General features: G+C 40.9%; 1 protein-coding gene across 2 annotated transcripts in view; it reads right to left on the reverse strand.

Moving 5' to 3' along the window:
• Positions 1-18,968, reverse strand: part of nalcn (sodium leak channel, non-selective) — a gene marked incomplete at both ends in the record, with an annotated part of 63,689 nt that overhangs the window by 29,669 nt on the left and 15,052 nt on the right. For both annotated transcript variants that reach the window (XM_080038731.1, XM_080038730.1), the window contains 5 exons: positions 666-740; positions 1,282-1,419; positions 3,222-3,413; positions 5,801-5,968; positions 9,401-9,532. In XM_080038731.1, the coding sequence (XP_079894857.1) occupies positions 666-740; positions 1,282-1,419; positions 3,222-3,413; positions 5,801-5,968; positions 9,401-9,532 (705 nt within the window). The remainder of the gene's footprint in view (positions 1-665; positions 741-1,281; positions 1,420-3,221; positions 3,414-5,800; positions 5,969-9,400; positions 9,533-18,968) is intronic.

Raw genomic sequence — 18,968 nt, forward strand, 5'->3', positions numbered from 1 at the left:
CACTTTGATCAACCAGGGAATGGTGGCAGTTAATACCTGTAGCCTAGCAACGCCAAGGTTGAATTAAGTTGAGATAAACATCATTTTATGTTAGAGACTATTGACAGTCCTTACCTTGTGTTAAAGGAAACAATGGTATAGACTCAATTGAAAGCAGACACAGAACAATAGAGCACTTGCTGGGTTGGTATTTATAAAACCTTCTCACATGTCTTTCAAACTGTCAACCAAAGTGAGTTTCTTAGGTGAAAAATAGGTCCTGGAGTTGGAGAATAGTGTTTTAATGGTTGATAACAGTTGGCAGGGCTTTAGGGGTCGGTGAGGCACGAGTCACATAATCATCAAGCTGTTTGCTGATTGGTCAGGTATTACTGCATACGCCTTGGTTGAAACTGATGTTTTAATGGCTGCATCAACACGTAATTAATGCAGTGAAAACTCAGCTTGCAATATATAAGCTGCAGGAGGTAACTACTTACTTACTCAGTGACAGCTCAAATCTACAAGATACTCATTAGTGACTACTTTGCTTAAAGTGGAATCCTAATATGTTTTTATGCACATGACTGCACTGTTCATATTCCCATGTAAAGCCCTTATACTGTTCATATGAGCCTGAACTTGTTCAACCTCTGGGCACAAGTTCCAAACAGTAAGCTTCTTACCTGTTTGAGCTTCTTCAAGTCCTCATCCAACTCCAGATTGTCCAAGATTACAGCCACAAACAGACTGAGCAGGATCTAAAAATGAAACGAGAGAACATATGACGTGTGAGAACATTTTCATTGTAATGATTAAAAGAAAAACCAGGAAGTACAAATTGGGCTTGGTAATTTCATGGGTGTCTTGTTCTGTTCTGGAACACATCCTGTCCGTCTGGGTTGAAGTGTGAGTCATCCAGAGGAGTGTCTGAGCAGTTTGATGGCTCCCCCATATCAGGAGGCCAAACACTGAAACGTCAGCACTCCTTACGCCTCCAACTCTGATTTACCGTGATTAGATGTTCCACTTGAGGAAAGTACTGACGGGACGGGGGCACTAATTGAATGCATTAAGAAAGCAATTTGTGCATGCTTTTGCCACTTAATGTCCACCCCCAACCTGTTTTCACTGAGAAATAATGAATAATATGAATAGCATACTGCAGCAGATACTGTACTGTATAACAGTAAACAAAAAAGCCCACTTAACTTTACCAAAGCACTAAAAAAACTCACATGCGAAAGTCCTTTTGAACTTATTTGACCTTTCCTTTTTGAAAGAGCACAGTGTGGTCCTCACCAGGGTAGCAAACAGATGGTAGAGGATGAAGTAAATGGCCACTACCGGAGCCCACATGTGACCTACAGCCACCAGAGTCTGGTCCATGACATCTACCCAGCCCTCCTGGGTTAGGATCTGGAACATGGACATGAACGCCTACAGGGAAGAGAGAAGCACAGGAGAGAGAGAGAGAGAGGGAGAGAGAGGGAGAGCGGTAAGAAGGCAAGAGAGGGCAACGGACTACGCAGGAGAATAAAAGTGCTGCAGAGAGGAGAAGGTAGACAAATTACACAGAGAAAAACAGACATATGTGACATTTGAAACATTGCTTTTTCACTGGAGAGCAAATATCAAACAGATGGTGCGCATATCCCCCCTTCTGACCATCAGTCTCTAGGTTGCAGCTGTGAGAATGGGAAACAGGAGAGAGGAAAGGAGGACATGAGGAGATGGACATTACTATTTTTAAATTTTTTTTTTTAAACTCTGCTCTAATGCCCTTTCATTTACTTTGTAGAGGTCAAATGAAGGTGTAGGAAACGGGCAGCTGCAACACTGTGGCCCCTGGAGCCAACTGGCATGCCTACGCTTTCCTCCTTAGCTTCTCACCTCCAGACAGTGCCCCCCCCCCCAATGTCCTCCCAGACCCTCCCTTCTCACAGTCACTGCGGATTAGGATAAAGCCAGCAACAGGTCTGCCCTTAGGGGGAGACAGCCAAACATCATTAACTATGATATGCGTGTGTGTGTGTGTGTGTGTGTGTGTGTGTGTGTGTCTATGTGCATATGCGTGTTGTGGGAGTGTGTGGCGCGAGCGATACGGAAACGTCAAGAGAGAGAGAAAATGAGAGCGAGAGAGAGGGGTAACACAGCATACAAGTGGCATCTGTTTACGAGCAACCCTTCACATCCCGCTGTGCCTGGGATCAGTGAAACGTTGTGAAGAAAATAAATATGGAAGATGGAAAGATGTAGCTAATGAGAGAGAAAAGAAGCTCGTGAGCATTTAGAAATCAAAAGGAGGTGCCGCATCTGTCGACCCATCATCATCAACATCTGCGGGGCCTTCCCCCCACCTCCCTCCCCTTTTGCTTGTCTGCGGTCTCCTTCTGGAAATGCTCATTTTTAAGTAGTGCATATCATAACTGTATGTTCTGATTTTAATTACATTTCATGTTTTCCTGTGGGCCAACTTACAGTGTTGGTCTGCTTTACTTGAGGTAACAACAATACTTTTCAAAATAAGGTGGCGCCAACTAAATAACAGCTGAGATTGCCTGAAATATCTGGCTTAATCTTTTTTTTCAATGAGCTGCAACCCAAACTAAATAAAGGGAGAGGGAGAATCAAAGAGCTCCTAATTCCACATAAGGGAAGATCTGCAATCCTTGCATATTAAAAAAAAAATGGTGGGCATATTTTGGCAATTTATTTATTTATTCTTACCTGCTATTATCACAGAGAAGCTAAAGTAAAGAGTAAAGTACATCATGCTTAGCTAACCTGACTGGAGTAGAATTCAGATAGTTAGAGACAGATTTAAAAAAATTAAAAATAAACTATTAAAAAAAGAAGCCATTTGTGCTCAAGTTAAGCTACAGTTGTGGCTTTGGGTGACTTTTCTACAAGTTGTTTATGCTGTTTACCTCAAGGAGTGAGTGAGTGAGTGAGTGAGTGAGTGAGTGAGTGAGTGAGTGAGTGAGTGAGTGAGTGAGTGAGTGAGTGAGTGAGTGAGTGAGTGAGTGAGTGAGTGAGTGAGTGAGTGAGTGAGTGAGTGAGTGAGTGAGTGAGTGAGTGAGTGAGTGAGTGAATGAGTGAATGAGTGAGTGACTGACTGACTGACTGACTGACTGACTGACTGACTGAGTGAGTGACTGAGTAAGTGAGTGAGTGACTGAGTGAGTGACTGAGTGAGTGAGTGAGTGACTGAGTGAGTGAGTGACTGAGTGCTTCCTTACCCTGGGGAACGTGGTGAAGCGGTCCAGCTCCTCCACAAAGCAGAACATCTGCAGACTGATGGCTGACATGACGATGAGGAGGCTGGCTGTGAACACCACCAGGCTGCCCAGCTTTTTACCTGGGCCAAATATCTTGTACACAAAGTCCTCCAGAGCCGGGGAGATCTTAATCAAACGCACCACACGGAGCACCTGAGGTGGAAGAAAAAAAAACACACAGATATTTACGTTTAATTCTGCTGTTTGTTAACCATTTTCATTTGAACAGTAGATTTCTAATACGCACCAAAGAGGCGGTATTTTTAGGATGGTTCAAAATAAATATCATGATAAAAAAACAACATAGTAGCACATTGATTACATATCGATTTTAAACCCAGTGGGCAAGGTGCAGTGATACTGTACTTTGTCAACAGGCTTAGTCCCTAAATTGCTTGCGGTGACAACAACCCCCGAAAAGGTAATGCATCTTGGTCAGGCTTTGATCAGGGATCCAGAGAGTGGCTATTGATCGAGCTCATCACTGTGATGCCTCTGGCCAAATTTTGTTCTCCCAATCCCCTCAAGATAAACAGCGAAAAAATAAATAAAAAGAAGACAAACAGGGGATCCTGGTCTGAAAGGGAACCTACAGTAAAGAAACACAGCAATAACATTCACAGCATGATGACAGATGGGATGGGAACTTCTACTCCTGACAGACCATGATGACCACTATCCATTTTAAAACAGAGGCAAGAGCAAACCATAAGTGGGTAAGTTCTCAAAGGATGTGAGGCTATAACAATATCTCAACTTCTGAAAAGGCGGACATGAAATGAGCAAGAAACAATTTAAAGAATAGCTTGCCAGCTGTGTGTGCAGACTCTTGGAAGACAAAGCAATGCTTATCAGAAAACTGACATGCATAATGTGTCACACTGACACTGTCAAATATATACCATCCAGTAATTTAAATCCATATTGGCTTAATAACCAGAATTGGATTAGCACATCCCTGACCAAAAATGTCCAAAACTATACAATGCTCAGTTCTGAATGAAGGGATTGATAGAACTAACTGTTCAATTGTGCTGCTACTGAAAGTGTGTGTGTGTGTGTGTGTGTGTGTGTGTGTGTGTGTGTGTGTGTGTGTGTGTGTGTGTGTGTGTGTGTGTGTGTGTGTGTGTTGCAAATAGGGCTCCAAAAGCATGTGACATTTGGTCCAGACTGAAAGACAATTAGTAGGGCTAACCTTTAGCAGTGATACACCCCTTGGTTGGATAAAATTAAATACAAATCTGAAACAATCGTTGATTTTGTTTCCTTGTCCCTTCTCCTATCGCCAGCACGCACACTTCTGACTCCAGCAAATTGCCTTAAGGTTAATCACTTGATTAAATGTCACCTGTTTAAAGTGGGACCTTCTTGGAAAAGTTTCAGCAGAGAGAGTGAGTGAGAAATCCCTTCCCGTGAGTGAGGAAGGCATTTAACTCCCACAACTGTATGAACAGGGATTTGCTGCATCAGAAAAGTCTACTGACATAACACTGTTCAAACGTTTTCTACTGGGATGGATTACTTAGCTTAAGCCTAAAAAAGTCTCATGTCATTGCAAGTTCATTTCCATCTTGTACTGAAATGACAAGGAAAACGTGTTCAACAGTGTTGTATGTTTTGGAAAAAGTTCAGCAGTAATCACTAGAAATTGAATACAGCAGCAACAGTATACAAACAATGTTTGAATGTGATTGTTTCAGTGTTCGCATCTTATTTACAGAATGGTAGCTGTTGAGAGATTCAGACAGCATCAGGGCAGCTTGTTTGGTCAAGGCTCATTAAAGACCTATTGAAGGAGGCCCCTTTCCCATTGGATCATCCACTGACCTTTTCGTAGGCTACACTACGCAACCCACGGCAAGCTCACAGGTTTCAATGCTGGTCAGAGTGCAATACTTAAAGGCTCTATTCATGGACTATAATGCTGCAAGGCACAATTGCCACACACAGTATTCACACAGGTCATAGTATGTATTCATAGCCGACTTATTTTTCTATACATTTCTCTAGAGGCCAAAGGCATCACACATTGAGTCCACCTACATAATTCCGGACTTTCCCAGCTCTCTGCCTAGGATAGAGGAATTGAGGACTGCACACTCAGGCTCAGATTTATGCTAACTATAATTCAATAAAACCCATCTGAGTAAGACTCTTTTCACAGAATACATCAAGTGTAAATGTCCCCCCCCCCCCCCCCCCCCCCCCCCCCGACAAAAAGTGTCAGGACGGAGAAACGCAACTCAGAAATCAATTGAACCAAAATCTCTGGTGACAGTACACTTAAAGCAATCTGAATGATTAGAGCAGACTTTTATTTTAACACGCAAAATAGATATGATTGATTTGCACTCATAAATTCACAAAGTGATTCACAGATCCTCTTCTTCGCTACAGTCTAATAAGGGGAGTGGATGATTTCATTTCATATTTAAGATATAAAAAGGGATTCATGCATATTCACACAGGCATGCATTGATTTAAGCAAGTGTATACTGTCTGTAAGAAAGATGAATGTGTGCATGTGTGTACATCCATACCTGAAAATAAGTGAACTGAGAATGGTAGAGGTCAGGGTAGATGTGCAGCGTTGTGCCCACCACCAACAGAGATTCAAACTTGTGCAGGGAGGAGCTGATGTAGCCGGTGAAGCCCAGACACCAGATCTTCAAAAGAGCTTCCAGGTCAAATAAGATAGTAAAGGCAACCTAGGATGGAACAGAGTAGATAGAAAATCAGAATTGGCATTTGATGTTTGCTAAAGGGTTAACAGATGTGCATTAAGTTACAGTAAACAGATATGCATTGCTACAAGGCATTGTTCAGGAACGACCCCAGCTGAATGTCACTTTCTGATGCAAAAGCTTTGATGAGCAAGTCAGAAGTAGCATAGTGATCATCTCTCCACCAATCCTATCCCATGCTACTTTATTTAAGTATAGACAGACAGACAAGATGTTGATGGTAAAAAGAGTAAAACACAATGGACTTGAGACCATATTGATGCACAAAAGGAGTGGTCAAAAGTAATTAAGTACAATTCCTAAAGTAATGCACTTACCTATAAGTATGTTTTTTGGGGAAAAAAAGTCGATATTTTCAAAATGTGCTTCTATTCTCCTCTACTATAGTAAATGTAAAAGGGGGACATCGTACTTTTCATGCTGCCACATTAATTGTACAAATTGTCCCAGTTAATTTGTCGATTATGATTTAACATAGAAAAAAACATTTGTTCAATTAATAAAATGATGTGTCATTAAAGAGTACACTCCCCAATAGCATAGAAGAGCTCAGCCCCCTCCAGCTACAATACTAAAATGCAGTTTACATGCTAATGAGGCATTCCAAATAACTTCCTCCAATATGTTTAATAATATTACACCACTCTGCATAATAAGAACTCTCAAATTGCAAGACTTGGGTAACTCTTGCTGACAATATCACTGTACTTTTATTTTGAAGGGCCTTTTGGAACATTCTTACAGTGTTGTATTGCTACTTGGTGGAGGCACTGCACCGATTTATCAAAGTTAATTTGCTTGCTCTGTTGCCTTGAAACAAAAAAAAAGTACTTCCAGTCCCTCATCTTAGCTTGGGTTTGGACTTTACAAATCTTTTAACAGAATGCCTGTGTTTGTAATGGGGGGGGGGCAGGGAATCCGTAAGACTGGAGCAATTGCCTGTCACTGAGGTCCTAACAAACGGCGTTACTAAGTTGCAGTATGGAAAATGAAGAAATCCTCTTCTGTGCTTTTTGAAGCTTGATAGTAAGGAATTAAGCAAACAAATATCTCGGCCATTCTTGATGATGTCTGCCATTCTGTTGTATACCTGTCTCTTGCTAGTCCCCCAAGACTTTTATGTGCGATACTGAATCATTGGAAGGAGCAGGGAGAATAAGATTGGCACCTCACCAATGAAAGGTTAATTTATCTAACTGACTCTAAAACCCAGTGCCTCCATTTCCCATTTTTCCCTTCACAGTCTTCACACGGATTGGAACAAATCTGCAGATCGATGGCTGCATGATATTGATGGAGGGAGAGAGAGAAAGGTAATAATGTGTGAGCTTTTTTCCCTTTTCTTATCTCCTCCATTCAGCTGTGTGAGAGAGAGAGGGAGGTATTAAGCAGGCACAGGAAGTGGACCTCCCCTCTCCCCCTGTCTTCGTAGCGGCTTTACCACCTGCATACTGATGACATCAAACCAACCTGCATGGCACATACAGTCATATGAAAAAGTTTGGGAACCCCTCTCAGCCGGCATTATAATTGACTCTGCTTTCACAAAAAAAACATAAAAGTGGTATGTCTTTAATTTACCAGGAACAGCTAAGTACTGGGATGTTTTCCAAACAAAGATTTTTTGAAAAGCAGTATTTGGTTGTATGAAATAAAATAAAATGTGAAAAACTGGCTGTGCAAAAATATAGGAACCCTTGTGGTTTTGTTGATTTTAATGCCTGTAACAGCATGTAAAACTGATGACTTTAAACACAAAGTTGGTTGGATTATGTTGTTAAGACTTGAACCTCATAGAAATGTCTGTTTAATCATGAGAAAATGTATTTTAGGTGCCTAAATGCAAGTTGCACTTCTCTTTGACTCTCTGCTGAAGTGAGACAGAATGGGATCATCAAAACAGGTCCCAAAAGATCTGAAAAACAAAGATTGTTCATTGTCATGGTTTAGGGGAAGGCTGCAAGAAGCTTTCCCAAAGGTTTCAATTGTCAATTTCGACTGTAGGGAACGTTGTCAGGAAATGGAAGGACACAGGCATAGTGGCAGTTAAACCCAGGCATGGCAGACCAAGAAAAAAACAGGAGCGGCATAGGTGGAGGATTGTGAGAATGGTTGCACACAACCCACAGATCACCTCCAAAGACCTGCAAGAACATCTGGCTGCAGATTGTGTATCTGTACATGGTTCTACAATTCAGCGCAATTTGCAACAAAACATCTGCTTTTTATAAAGACCGAATAACTTAATTTTTGTCTCATCAGTCCAAAGCATTTTCTTCCAATATGAATCTGGCTTGTCTAAATGAGGTTTTGCATACTCCATGCAACTGTATCTGTGGCGTGGGCGCAGAAAGGGCTTCCTTCTCATCACCCGGCCGTACAGATGTTTTGGTGCAAATTGCACTGAATTGTAGAACCATGTACAGATACACAATCTGCAGCCAGATGTTCTTGCAGGTCTTTGGAGGTGATCTTTGGGTTGTGTGCAACCATTCTCACAATCCGCCGCATATGCCGCTCTTGTACTTTTCTTGGTCTGCTAGACCTGGGTTTAACTGCAACTGTGCCTGTGTCCTTCCATTCCCTGACAACGTTCCTTACAGTAGAAATTGACAATTGAAACCTTTGGGAAAGCTTCTTGTAGCCTTCCCCTAAACCATGACAATGAATAATCTTTGTTTTTAAGATCTTTTGGGAGCTGTTTTGATGATCGCATTCTGCCTCACTTCTGCAGAGAGTCAAAGAGAAGTAGAACTTGCATTTAGGCACCTAAAATACCTTTTATCATGATTAAACAGACCTTTATATGAGGTTCAAGGCTTAACAACATAATCCAACCAATTTTGTGTTTAAAGTCCTCAGTTTTACATGCTGTTACAGGCATTACAATCAGCAAGACCACAAGGGTTCCCATATTTTTGCACAGCCAGTTTTTCACATTTTATTTAATTTCATAAAACTAAATACTGCTTTTCAAAAAATCTTTGTTTGGAAAACATCCCAGTACTTAGCTGTTCCTGGTAAATTAAAGACATACCACTTTTATCTTTTTTGTGTGAAAGCAGAGTCAATTATAATGCCGGCTGAGAGGGGTTCCCAAACTTTTTCATATGACTGTACACCACAGTCTAAAATCCTCAATGGCATCGTGCAACATGTGAGTGGACATGGCAATGTCATGAGGCACTCAGATTACGAAGAATGAAATCCCTGTTAATAAGAACCATAACATCGCTATGGGGGAGATTTTCGATAAGGGGAGAAAGACACTCAAACAGTTTTTTTGTATAATAATACACGTAAAAGCCTTGTGCAAAGGGCTTTTCTTGATCTTAAAATCAAGGGTGTGTGGTTGACATTTGGTGATTGTAAGAACAAAGCAGGACATGTTCTCACCTCTGCCAGGTAGAACTCATCATAGTGCCTGCGGTGGTTCTCGCCTTTATAATAGTTGCTAGCGGCAACGATGACGTCCACGGCGACCATGCTCAAGATGAACATGTGGAAGACAGACGACCGCATCAGTTGCTGTGGAAACAAGAGCAGTGTTCAGTGGCAATCAATGTAAATTGCACACAACAGGCAAAGAGGAAAAAGGATAAGTGCTCAGAAAATCAGCGGCCATTTTCATTTCATTTCTCTGAGTTATTCTGAAAAATACACACAAAAACGCAAACACACGCACAAACACACACACACACACACACGTAAATATACATTTATGTACTTTTTTTTAACATTTACAGTTGAAATTTCAGTTTTAGAGAACAAAAGGCTGGAGGACATATAAGGTTTAGTTAGATGATCAAAGACAGACAATATACATGAGGTAGCACAGGCGTGGGTTCTTTTCTGTTTATGAGGTGCCAACCATAGACTGTGCTGTATATAAGAGAGATGGGAAGAGGCAAAGAGGGCCAATTCAAAGCAATCAGGAGCCTTTCATTGGTTGCAGAGAGAGAAACATCAAACCAGACAGCAGAATCAGAGTGTATTCAGACAGCCGGAAACAAGAAGGGAATGGGGAAAATAAATACATGTTATTATTTCCTGTTAGAATAGCAGTGGAATTGAATGCAAACAGCGTCGCATAGTAGAAACAATCATGACTTAAAAGAATGTGAAAGAAACAAAAAAATTATTCGGACAAAAAAACTTTCCTTTATTTATACAAGGAATGTTAACTGTGCGTTCCTTTTTTTAGACAATATGACAGATGTGACCACAGCTTTGAACTGCATGTCTGTGACAGAAATCAACAGCTTGTGAGTGGGTACAATCACTCACCCTAAAAAAAGACTTGCAACATGTGAGACCGGGCGATAGGAAGGATTGAAAAAGTGAAAAATGAGAGGAAGAAATTTAAGACGGCTGAAGAGTGTTTGCAGCATTGCCGAAAAAAAGAAAAATAATTCGCCCCAGGAAAACCGGACGGATGCCATCCACCATCCTACGCACAAATACACTTACAGTACAAACTCTTTAAAGTATACAAAGCCTGGTCTGCAATAGTGTTTGGTGCTTTCAAAAAACAAGTGATAGTGATGATGGGTTTAGTAGATAAAATGATCACTCTTACTGACCTAAGCACACACCCATTATGTTTTAATGTGTTTATATTGCATCTGCTAATCATTTTATATATTCACATCTGCATTAATACCACCTATTTATAAGATGATTTTTTTAATACTTATCTATAGTTAAATTTGTTCATACATTTATATACAGTATATATACAGATGTATGTTTCTTTCTCCTTTCTTCTTTTAAAATGTTGCATTGTTGCAGGGAGCCAGAGATTCATGAATGTTTACTGCCAACAACTGTGGCTGTGTTTGTTGTGCATATGATAATAAAAATAACACTTAAAAACCTAATGTAAATGCCGTATTGCTGTTTCAAGGAACAAAAATAGTATAGTACTAGAGTTTAAGAGAGAACGTCCCAACTGAAAAAATGGCCGCATTTTAAGTCAACACATAAAATTATTTTTTTCCTTAAGGTTATTCAAAACCATGCAGTAAAATAAGACAAATTAACTCTGAAAAGTATCTGCCCTCTCTGGCTCAAAGGTTGTTAGTCTTTTCACCTCATCACCTTCTGTATAACCACACCCCAACGGTGATGTCAAGGTGAACATGACACATCCTGGAGTAAACAGCGCTACACCACTGCAGGGAGAGGTGAGAAGCTAAAGCACCGCTGGTCACATAAAACAAGATCTTGAGCTGGTGTGAAGTTTCTCTTTATGATGCACTACCTTTGCTGTGAAGCTCCCTGCCAGAGCGCCACAGGACTGCCAAATCTGTAGCATCTTGTAAAATTGACTTCCTAAACCCGAAAGCCTTTTTTCTTTTTTTTACGAGGTCTGCTCTCATAACTTTGTTTTAATGTTTAACTATAATATTTTCTGCTCTTCTAGTGCCGTCTTGTTGTCTCATTATTTTAGTTTATTGGCATATTTTTTTCAAACACAACATGCCATTTTTTCCCCCCTCACCAATGTGAATTCTTGCCATTCTTTTACAGTAGGCTCAACTGATAGTCCAGACAGATAGCCCTGGGACTGGGTGTTTTTGCAGAACACATACACACACATGGTCACTCCCAACACTCAGTGGCCAGGCTCCCTGACTGAGATTGGACACGACAAAGCAGTTTGACATTTCCAGCAACCAGACGCTCTCCCCCACGGGTGTTTTGGCTGAAAGGAGGTGTATCTGTGTGTGTGTGTGTGTGTGTGTGTGTGTGTGTGTGTGTGTGTGTGTGTGTGTGTGTGTGTGTGTGTGTGTGTGTGTGTGTGTGTGTGTGTGTGTATAGTGTGAGGGATGGAGTTGGAGAAAGAGACAGAGGCAAACTGACAGAGAACAGAAAGTAAATGCTTGTGTGTATGAGACGGTGGATTTTGTCAAAGTCTTGACGCTGTCCATATTATCCGTCAGTTTTTTGGGATTCACACTGCCAAAAAAAACGCTGGAGCGCAAGCTGGAGATCAGCATTCATTTGTAACCTCTGTCATTTGAAAATACAGTCTGCCCATCAGCTCTGGCACAAAATAACCTTTTCATCTTTCACCATTCAGCAATTCACCAGCTCAACGCACTCACTCCATATAACTGGCACACTATATTCGGCCTGAAGATGTCAAAATCAATTTAACAGCATCAATTGTGCGACAAGATGACCCTCCCCTGCTGTTTGATGTTTCTTAACTCAAATCCTTTCACACTTGCTTGATGGATGCTATTTATTTGTGTTGCCTCTGGCTGATGTCTCTGAAACACTAGGAGCTCACTGTGCACAGACACACACACACTAAAGTTGAAGTATTGCAAGCAGACGCAACACATTGAGTTGTTGTTAAGGGAACATTGGCATCATTTTGCCTGATTAAGATGAATGTCTAATACAAGACACAGTACAATCTGCAAAATACAGCGTGTACTCGCTCTTATTCGCTCTACTGCTACAGACTATCCATGATACAAATGATGTATGCAAATAGTGTAATGGATGAAAAGGAATCATTAAGTGGCATGTGAATTGGTATTTGGAGAAAATGGGGCACTCTGGGCATGTTTCCCTGCAGTAAAAAAAAAATAAGAACAAAATTGGTGAAAATAATACACCAATTTATTTTATGGGTCCTCGTGTTCCTTATCACTCAATATCACGGAGACGGGTGGCTGGCCATTTAACTTTTATTATCTACCTTACCCCTTTTTGAACATTAAACAATATTATTTGAATGCATCATACCCAGAGCATCCTCGGTGGCTGCAACAGTAACGCCAACAAGACATACAGACAGGCAGACTGACAGGCCAATAACTGCTTCCTCGTGCTCTGGCTGTTCACTCCGACTGCCAAGGAGGACAAATGGTCTCCCTGCTGGTACATGAGACGAGTGTATAGCACATGTGCACATAGCTGGCAGGAGAGCGGTGTCCACGCGGGAATTGTCACCAACAGACTCTGCCATGTTCTGCGACCGTCTCCTGCTACAGTTTAGTCTCTCCTGTTTGCCGAGATTAAGAAGGAACGAGTGGCATTACAGCCTGCTTCACTTGACTTATCTCTGCAGTCGCCACACTGGTGTTTGTCGATATTGGACAAACAAGTGGTGATTATCGGAGTTATGTCCAGGCTCTTTTCTTTACCACAGTGTGGCCAACAACTCTGATTGAAAATATGTAGAACAGGAAAACTCATATAGAAATCTTGTTGTCAAACTGGGAAGCCGCCAAGTGAACTTGTGGCTAACTGTGGTATCAACCAAGTTATTTTAACCTATAGCTTTGTGATGAAGGGATGGGTGGGTGTGTCAAATCTCGCTGGGTGGAGGATCTAATGAAGTGGTAGTCCTTTGTCTTATTACTGCCCTGACTATAGAGCAGGCTGACTCATGTGTCTGGCTGGAAAACAGGCTTTAATAAAACATTAGTGTCTGCCTGTCTGCACCTTCCTACTCTTAATAGTATCCTCTGTGCTCTGCCAATACCTCTGCATTCCTGTCTGGCCATTCCATTACAGACTTTTGCTTTACTTGATTTCAGCACATACAGGATAATTATGTGTGCATCTAGCCGTTTCAATCTGAATAATGTGTCTAATAATAAGGGGTGTAAAGATACATCGATATAGACCGATATATCGATTCATTGGCGAAAGATCACACCGCATCATGCATTAATGTATTTTATTTTTTGTCAATCTCTCTGTGCGTCTGTGTGTGAGAATGGATTGTTTTTCATTTAAATATATGGAAGAGCTCAGAAAGAAGAAAAAAACTTAATCGAAATCAAAGTCGTATTCATGCAGACTTTCTGATTTCAGCAAATATCTTCTCCTTGTCCAATGAATTGATCTAAAATCATATTGTTATGAAAACCAGTGATTTACACCCCTACTAAGAATGTTTATCCCACAGGACTAGTTACATCTTGTTAACGCTCTTCTTGCAGGTGATTTTGTTTAATATCTACCCTGCTACAACCCAAGGACATATTTGTTTCACTGTCTCCATCTATAGCAATGTTCTTACTGATTCTTTTCCCTGTCTCATGTTTTCTCTCTAGCCAATTTCCTTTTACTCTGCATTCTCATCACACACACACACACACACACACACACACACACACACACACACACACACACACACACACACACACACACACACACACACACACACACACACACACACACACACACACACACACACACACACACACACACACACACACACACACACACACACACACACACACACACACACACACACACACACACACACACACACACACACACACACACAGTATGTGAGCTTGAAATGATACAAGTGGTGTCACTGGGAAGATCCCGAAGGCAAAAGGCTGGTGTCAGGGGTAAAAGGAGGATTCCAGAGAATCAATAACCTCTGGCTTTGGAGGGACAGGTCAAAAGGCTTTTCCTTTCAATAGACCTCAGAACCCCCCAGTGACTGGCCACTGGGTCCATCATTCTGTATTTAGCCCTTTGGACGGAGGGCTGAGACCGGGGGAGCAGTAAGCAACATCTGCTCATTCTAAATTAATCACATGATCCCTCTGGATGACTAGAAGAAGGTAGCATTTATCATGGCTGTCATACCTTTCATGTATAGGTCATTATATAGATCCAAAACATATATATTTTATTCTCACTCTAGGGTTCTAGGGTTAGCGAATGTTGCATTTTAAAGACTTGTGGGGTGCAGCTGTATAGAGTGTCACCGTCTTCTCTTGCTCAAAGCTACTGTTCCAATCTGCTGTTTAATTATGGTATGGTGGCGCACCAGGGGCTAATTAGTGGACCAGGTCTGTAGGGAAAGAAACAGGATGCTTCATTAACCTCCACTGGTCTATATACTGCTACCAGGAGAGAACAAACTGACAAACCCAGGAAAGCGCAAAACAAGCTTAAAAACAATGTCTGTATTGTGAACAGAGAGCAGTCAATAGGATGCAAATAGGCAATCCAGTTGAAGCACAGTGTCGTAGTATTAATAAAGCATAATGTATGAATAAGGATTTATGCATTGACCATCCATTCAGTCACCGTAATTCATTTTGAATTCTACTCCAGATTGGGAAGTACTGAAAAATACAATTCATACCTGAAATATAGGGAATGCAAATATGTCTATCTAGATCTTTAAACTTTATGTAATAAAGCAGTCACGAAAAAAAATGTTCATCATTTCATGAAATACATGTTTTCACATAATTGCAGAAAGTTAGATATGAGTATGGATTGCACTCTTATATAATATCTGTTCTTTAAATATGAAGCTCAAACCAATTAACTGCTGGTTTAGCCAATAATACACAGGGGGAATTAGCCAGCCTGACTCTGTCCAAAGGTAACACAATCTGCTCACAAGCACCTCTATAGCGCACTAATGAACACAATATCATGCCATATTTCAATAGTTTGAAAATGTCAAGCTGTGGTTATATTGGGCGTTATGTACCACAACTTCATAATATAGTTGTATCTATTTATTAAAATCAAGACTATTTCAGGTTTATTACTGTCATACATTGATAATGAATGACAAAGTATTGAAAAAACAACTGTCAGGTAGGTAGAGGACAGTGGTGACGCTCCCTGCTTCAAGGGCTATTTCGGTTTTCAGCCCCTCAGGAGAGGGGAAGCTGTCGTTTCCTCTCTGTCTCCAAAAAGAGCAGGTGGTTCATCAATGATGTGTTATCTCCAACGTCTGCAGCGTGGTGGACCATCACACAAACACACCCACGCACACAAATGTCAACAGGTAGATCGACAGGCTGATAGGCAGACACACGGAGGCCTGACTGGACACCAACAGGTGGTTTAAAAGACAGGTACGGGTGAGCTAGCAGCAGACAAACAGGAGGAACCCGCACACGCCGCCTGTAGATAGCGCCCGCCTGCCAGCACGGAAACATTTTAATCATGTGACGGCCAATTACTCTGGAGCAAGGCAGAGCACAACACAAACTCACACTTCACTCCCCCAGCACCACAGATGGCCCTGCAGGCTGGGTCTCTCCACTGCCTGTCTTCATGACTCTACCTGTCAACACAGCTAGTGCTGCTTCCTTCTGATATGGGTGAAAAAACAATGGAATAAAAGGTGTTTGGCAAGGCTTTAGAAGAAGAGAGAGAGGGGATATCAATCATTAATCTAAAGTGATACCGCTGTGAGGTGACGTGCCTTATCACCTCTGGTTCGACATCAAAGAGGAAATAAATGCTGAGAAAATATTTAACCCAGACTGTCAATCACCTCAACACTTACATAGAAAGTCAGGTTCCCACTAATCTATCATCTGCTTGTGTTCCTAGGGTACTGTAGTAAGTGAATCCAATTTAATTTGGAGTCTAGCCCCGTCTCGTATATTTTTTTTCAAATGATTGTAAAGTGACCGAATCTTACTTTTAAGGAGAAAAACATGGTAGCACCATTATATTTTTATAATTTCGATTTTAAAAATTTGAATGTATTGATTTTTATTTGGAATCCTTGTGGGATATACTGTAAGTGTGGGAAATTAAGGTACTTAAAAGTTCCATCTGCAGCACACATTTTTTCTCGAGTTTCAATGTAATTTAATAAGATTGAGGGAACTCTTGTTGCCCTTCATTAGAATCAAAGCATTAGTTAGTTTGAACCATTTAAAAAAAATGGCCTTAATCGAATTATGTATCGGAGACGAGATGGACCCTTTCCAACTGAAAAACTACATTAAAAAAAACACTGCCTCACTTAGAATGTGTCTCTGATGTGTGGTGAGGCCTTTGTGGGTTGGATTGAACAGCTGGGTTAGATCTTGTGATTTCCTGACACCATCAGGAAAATCAAAAGACAATGATTTGATTGTTTGACGTGCCACAAAATGCTGTCAGTGTGTGACTGGCAACTGAAAACAATTTATGAAGTGAGGCACTATGTAAAGCATGTCAAAGTCACTCTCACTATTCAATATTTGCACTGCTGGATTGTTTGCCCCGTGTTTGACACTTTAAAATCCTCAACAAGGCAGACATTTAAATAACAAAAATACTTCAAAGTGACACTAGTGCCAAATGCTCATTCTCTATACACTTTTAAAGTGGAAACTATGAAAGTAACAGAGATCTGTGTTCTTATCAATACAGGTGTTAATGGATTCCAATTATTTTCAATAACCAAAAATATTGAAATATGTATAGAAACTGATAGCACCATCATTTTCTAGCTGCTTGACGGCAACAAATAACAAATAAAGGCTAAAGAATTAATCATTTATTCCTACTAAATGATTTCACAATATATTTTTTATATCCAGTGCCAAAGGAAAAGCAATTAATGATGTCTTATATCATATGTCAAGTGACTAAAGATTGTGATGTATTCATGCATCCTTAACCACACTTTAACCAGTTTGTTTGTTGTAACCACAATCTTTCTATAACTATAACCACACTGTGCACTGGTATTGCAGGAATAGTTCATTTAAATTAAAACAGAACATTGCCATTAAACACCAGATAAGGCTTCTGCAGAATTTCCCTCTCCCACTCTGTGAACTTCATTGTAATGAATGTCTGTTTAACACTAGTGCTACTATGAAATATATTCCCCATGTAGTAGTATTAAGATAAATAAATAAAAAAAATATTATTCCTTTCTCCATTCTCACTTTCTATGGTGCTTCTCATGTGTCAGGCTCTCTTTGGCAGGAGACATCTATCACAGTTTCTGGGCCATTGCCCAGAGCTAAAACAGTTCACGTGACGGAGGTGTAAGTTGTTCTACGCTATGACCCACTAATACAGTGTGAAACCCGGTCTGTGTGTGAAGTGTTCTAGTTTGATTAGTATTCCATGAGTTCAAAGGTGCGATTATTACAAGATAAACAACAGGAGCAGGCTAGGCTATTTATATTAAGTAATACACTTGGAATGTGTGTTTGAACTCATGGTTAGGTAACACAATGCATAGCTAGATGCTTGTCGTTACAATGCAGTAAGGCCAGAGGGCTGTGCAACAAGTGAGCTTGTCAGGTTAGGTTAGCAATGTATGCTGATTGTAAAGCCCAAGTTCTCAATGGCACCACAGTAACCACAGTTGTGATACCCATTATCTCTGATCAGGAGTGTCGTTTTTGACAAGGGCAAACTCAAAGACAGTCAGGCCATGTTGAACGTAAAGCTAAAGCCCTATGGTGAAATGGTTTGCCAGGCAGCCTATGTTTTGTTATGAGTGAATGAGACGGATGAAGCAGTCTTTGGGTGTTCAATGTAACAGAGCACAGTGCTCAGAGGGAAAGTATGCCATGTTTATCCCTCTAGTTATCCCTCCATCTAAATCTTTCCTCCAACTGATGATAAGGCTCTGGGGGACATGCCGCTTTAATGGGAATACTGCATATTTCACGTTCTCTCAATTCTCTCTTATTTATTCCCTTCTTCTGTACCCCATTTCTAAAAAAAAAGTGTTCTCTCCTCACTGTTTGTGTGTGTGTGTACACGTGCCATCAATCTCAGCTCTGGAATAGTTATTTTTTCCACAAGGGTTTGTTGACAGCTATCCTCCTTTCTCAAAGCTGAGGTCTATTGGCAGTCTCTCACAGCCAGGGCCCAGGCCTTTTTACACCACAGCGCTATCAACAGTGGGCCAGCTGTATGCAGCGCCCGCTGCTTTCAGCTTATCTTTAAAGCCCAACCATTTGGATCACATTGACCAGCAGGCAACAGTGGCGTCCATCATGTAGACGTCATTTCATTCTCATCTATCACTGGAGCAACATCATTAGTGCTGCTCTACACATCAAACACAAGCCTCAGCTCATTTAAAATCCCATCATTTGGTCGTTTGACACAGCGATTGAAGACACAGGCAAATGTGAAAACAATGAGGTGATAGTGCGTGCGTCCGTGGCACTTGTTAAATGGATGAGGTTTACTGATCCTCTAA

Source organism: Ammodytes marinus (assembly GCF_949987685.1).
Source record: "Ammodytes marinus genome assembly, chromosome: 12".
NCBI classification, from domain to species: Eukaryota; Metazoa; Chordata; class Actinopteri; order Uranoscopiformes; family Ammodytidae; genus Ammodytes; species Ammodytes marinus.